Genomic DNA, 4,172 nt, shown 5'->3' with positions numbered 1-4,172 from the left:
GTGTGTGTGTGTGTGTGTGTGTGTGTGTGTGTGTGTGTGTGTGTGTGTGTGTGTGTGTGTGTGTGTGTGAGCCACTTTACGAATGATAGCTTTCTGAACAAAAGGGAATTTAACAGTGGACTAATATGATTATCACTAAAAGATGATGCAATTCTAACACTCAGAAGGAAACAAGCACTGCTGTCTTCTGCTCGGGTAAGCTGAAAAATAACTCACATTGTTTTGTTCAGTTGTTTGATCTGTCTGTGATCTACGGTTAGCATTTGTAACTTATATTATGATCTGTGTTCTTTAGCTGGCTTACACCACATTTTAGTAATAAAAAAAATTAGCTTAACATTGACGTGTGTGCATGTGAGGATGACTGGGAGATATCTTACCAAGCTGAAACGTATTCTCTACTCGCTATAGTTCATTAGAAAACATACTTTTCGTGTCCAACGGTAAGCTACAATTGTATTCTGTGTTGCCATTTTCCAAAACTTATATTGTATAATGTTGCTGCTTTTTTATTATTATTATTACAACAAAATAGGCTACAATGCTACAGGTTGTAAACAGCATGAAGCTGTTGTGATGACGTGCAGAAATGGGCGTGACGGAAGCAGTAGGAGGTTATTAAAGGGACAGAGGCCAATTTTAACGCATTACTTTATTATGGTAAAGAGTTGAGCTATGTGCCTGAGAAACACATAATATTGGCCCTTTAACCAAAATAAAACGACAAACTGCTTTCAGAGCAATGAAAATAGATTACCCATCCCTTTTTTGTTGTTCAATATCTGTTTAAAAAAAAAAATCAAATGACCAAAAAGTGCATGGACCATCTCAGGGTCACACATGGCCTTATGACATTGTTTCAATTCGGCCCTACTAGGGTCAGCCCAGTGCTAGTTCATAGTCTTTCTTTGGGCAGTCCAGCCCACTTCCAGCTCGAGTTTTAGAACCCAGATATCTGGGGTTTCATGTGTGGTGACTCGTGCTGAAGTTTGCTTCCCTGGCCTTGAGCCACGTCACTGGATGATTCATTATTTTCAGCGACTGCTCCAACTGTCATTTCCTACAGCAATTGGAATTTGTCCAGTTTGTCTGAGAGAAGCAAGTATGTGCTGGGTTACCTAAACCTTGGCTTTGAGTGATATTAATAATAGCTCAAGTGTTTCTGAACAAAAAATAATGGAACTCTTGGTTTGGTTTAATAATACAAAGTACTAATACTGGAATGTGATAAAAAAAAGACAGAAAAGGATGGAGAGAAGAACTGAAGGCAACAAAAAGGTGGAAAAGTGTCAGAAGACAATAAAAGCAGTAAAAAGAAAACTGAAATTAAAGACAGAATGAGGAAAAAAACAGAGACAGACTAAGCCTTATTTCAACAAAGCTGTCTACATGTCAGATGTTGTGGATACTGTGTGACATTTACAGCGTTGCAAACACACAGCTCTGTGCTTTCAGTGTTTCATGAGTCTTACAGCACGAGGCCAGACTCTAGCTCGTCTCGCCTCTGGTAATCCAAAGAGCTGCCGAGCCACATCCAGCACAAAAGTAAAGAGGAGGAGAGGAGGAGGGAGAGAGGCAAGAGCGACAACGAGAGTGAGAGGCAGCGCTGCACAGATAAGAAGTGAGACTATTGATCTCTCTGCGGAGGCTGAGAGCTTCCACCAAACCACAGAAACTGACAGAGGGGAAGACACACACACGCACACACACGAGTCACTACGAGTCACGTTAAATAAATGCCACCCACATGTCCGTTAGCCAGGTCGAGCAGGTCCCGCAGTCTGCAGCCTCGCCTGTGTCTCCGCTCATAACAGATGCTGTTCTCCAGCACCACGTAGTCGGCCCCCACCGCCCTCAGGATGTTGTACACTTCCTCTGGGGACTGGCGAGCGTACACCTGATACACCTGCTCACTCAGACACACACGCACAGAGTAAACAGAGGGGTTTCTTTTAGATTTACACACCTTTTTTTGCCACAGTTTCATGAAAGTTGATTTAGATTTTTATTAGAACTTGTTGCTGATCATAAAAAAATAACACAACAAAACACTCTGAACTAAAACAATTATCAGTTAATTAATGTGGTGATGGAAGTACTCGTGCTTTAAACGGGTTTCAGTTGAAATGAGCAGCAGAACATCAGAGTGACGATCCATATGGATTGCTTGGCATCATTTGTGACTGAAATACCTTTACTTGAAATGTATGATGTTTAATCAGAACCTGTGGTCTGATTCGTGTTAGTCTGCCTGTACTTCAAAGCAGGGGTTGAGGCTTTGTGAGGTAACTTCTGTTTCAGCTTTTCATTCACATGAAGCTGGTTGTCATGATGATTGGCCTAAACTTTGTTACGAAACAGGACAATGGTCCAAAACAACAGTAAAATTACAATATTTGTTTTTCTGGAATAAGTCAAAATCACTTTGACCTTATAATATACTGTAGGATGGCCATCTGCAGTGAGTAGATTTATATGAGAAATGAAGATGTTTTTAGGTTACCTATCAAATAAGAGTTAAGGGTAGTTAAGATTAATTTTTTTCTCTTCAACTTTTGTGCTTTTTTCAAATATCTTTTTCTTATATTGCTTAATACTTTTCTGTTTATCATTTTAAAGATGAAAATTGTTTAAAAAAATCACAAAATCTCCTGTTCTTCAGTGTTATCTCATACACCACTACATAAGTATTGACTATAAGAACATATTCAAACTGTCTCTGACATCCCTAGTTATATAGAAGTTGGCCTTCAATTTGTAGATAGTACTGGGGCTCACTTCAAATAATGCTGTAACCTGGCTTTGCAGAACACACGCTTGAAGCTGTCCTACTCTGCACAGGGTTCTATCCAGGCCAGTCAAAAACAGCATGCTGATTCTTGGAGCAGACACCTACTGACCACTGTAGAAGGGTCCATGCTCACAGGTGCTGCCAATTAGGTGCCTGATTGGGGTACCAGAAGCTTAAAACAAGTGTCAATATTAACAGTAAAATAAGCTGTTTGGGTTCAGCAGAGAAGATTTGACTTTTTTTTGTTTATGTGCACAACCCACATACTCTGCTCTACTTCTCATCCCACAAATGCATGTTCCTTACAAATGTGGCACCATTTGAAAGGGATATTACCCCATTTCCAACAACATAAGATTTATTGCAAGAAGCATTGTTAAAAAAAAATAAAAAAATAAAAAACAATCTACCAAACACAAATTTCCTTACCTTTTGTGCTAAGTTTAGATACTCCACTTACTGAATTAGTGGTAAGGATGACACAATTGATTCAGGGACAAAAACAACTGATCTGCACTTTAACGTTTAGCAGGAAGGTTCTGCATAAGCGTGGTGTACAATATGTGCAACACATTTTTACGGCATCTCTTTGTATACATTTCAGGAATTTTTATTATTCAGTATTCAATGCATCAAGAAATATAAAAATTGTGTTTAACAGCCTTTAGCTACCAAATTGAAATGCCCATCATTTATTTTTGTCAATACTTTGGGTATTTCTTAGCCTGGTAAAAACCAACCCCTTGTTCTACAGTTTGCTAGGACAGAGGGTCTGGACCCTCGGCTACTGAGAAGCAATTTCTTACTGGAGGGGTGGACTCTGTTGAAGTTTAAAACAATTGGATCCGATTTACCCAATCGCTAACATTTGGCCGTGATGTATGCAATGCGCCAGCTCGACCGTGAAGGAAGCTAGGTGCAAAGAACCATCCACTACTGGGAATGAAGCAGTACTGAGCCGAACGAAGTGGCTGTAAATGAGTGCTGCAGGCTTTGTGAGACAACTTTAACTTCATTTGGATGCATTGTCAACACAGATTGGCTTCATTCACTTCCTCCACTGCCATCGCTAAACTACAAGCAGACTAAAACGACACAGAAAATCGACGTTGTCATTCAAAACTCCTCCTTCTGTTCACTAATTGACCCGGCTGAAATTCTACCGGAGAAATCCCAGTGAAGGGAAACTAGAATTGAGTGGAAATGTGTAGGAAGGCAAAGGCCAGGCTAAACACAGATACCAATTTATTTTTAGTTCAGTTTTTGATACCCATTTTTCCTATGCCCCAAGGACCATAGAGCTAAATTATCAAAGCTGTGTCTGATTTGTTGAATGGCAATTGATTAAAATGAGCCAACTGCTGGGAATATATATATATAT

The 4,172-nt window shown here is 39.7% G+C and overlaps 1 protein-coding gene across 2 annotated transcripts in view; it reads right to left on the bottom strand.

Moving 5' to 3' along the window:
• dpy19l3 (dpy-19 like C-mannosyltransferase 3) overlaps window positions 1-4,172 on the bottom strand; it is a 65,637-nt gene that overhangs the window by 5,586 nt on the left and 55,879 nt on the right. For both annotated transcript variants that reach the window (XM_014015178.1, XM_014015179.1), the window contains exon 18: window positions 1,748-1,906. In XM_014015178.1, the coding sequence (XP_013870632.1) occupies window positions 1,748-1,906 (159 nt within the window). The remainder of the gene's footprint in view (window positions 1-1,747; window positions 1,907-4,172) is intronic.

This window comes from Austrofundulus limnaeus, unplaced genomic scaffold (assembly GCF_001266775.1).
Source record: "Austrofundulus limnaeus strain Quisiro unplaced genomic scaffold, Austrofundulus_limnaeus-1.0 Scaffold124, whole genome shotgun sequence".
NCBI classification, from domain to species: domain Eukaryota; kingdom Metazoa; phylum Chordata; class Actinopteri; order Cyprinodontiformes; family Rivulidae; genus Austrofundulus; species Austrofundulus limnaeus.
Note: the sequence above shows the minus strand (reverse complement) of the source record. Positions and strands in the feature narration are given on the sequence as shown.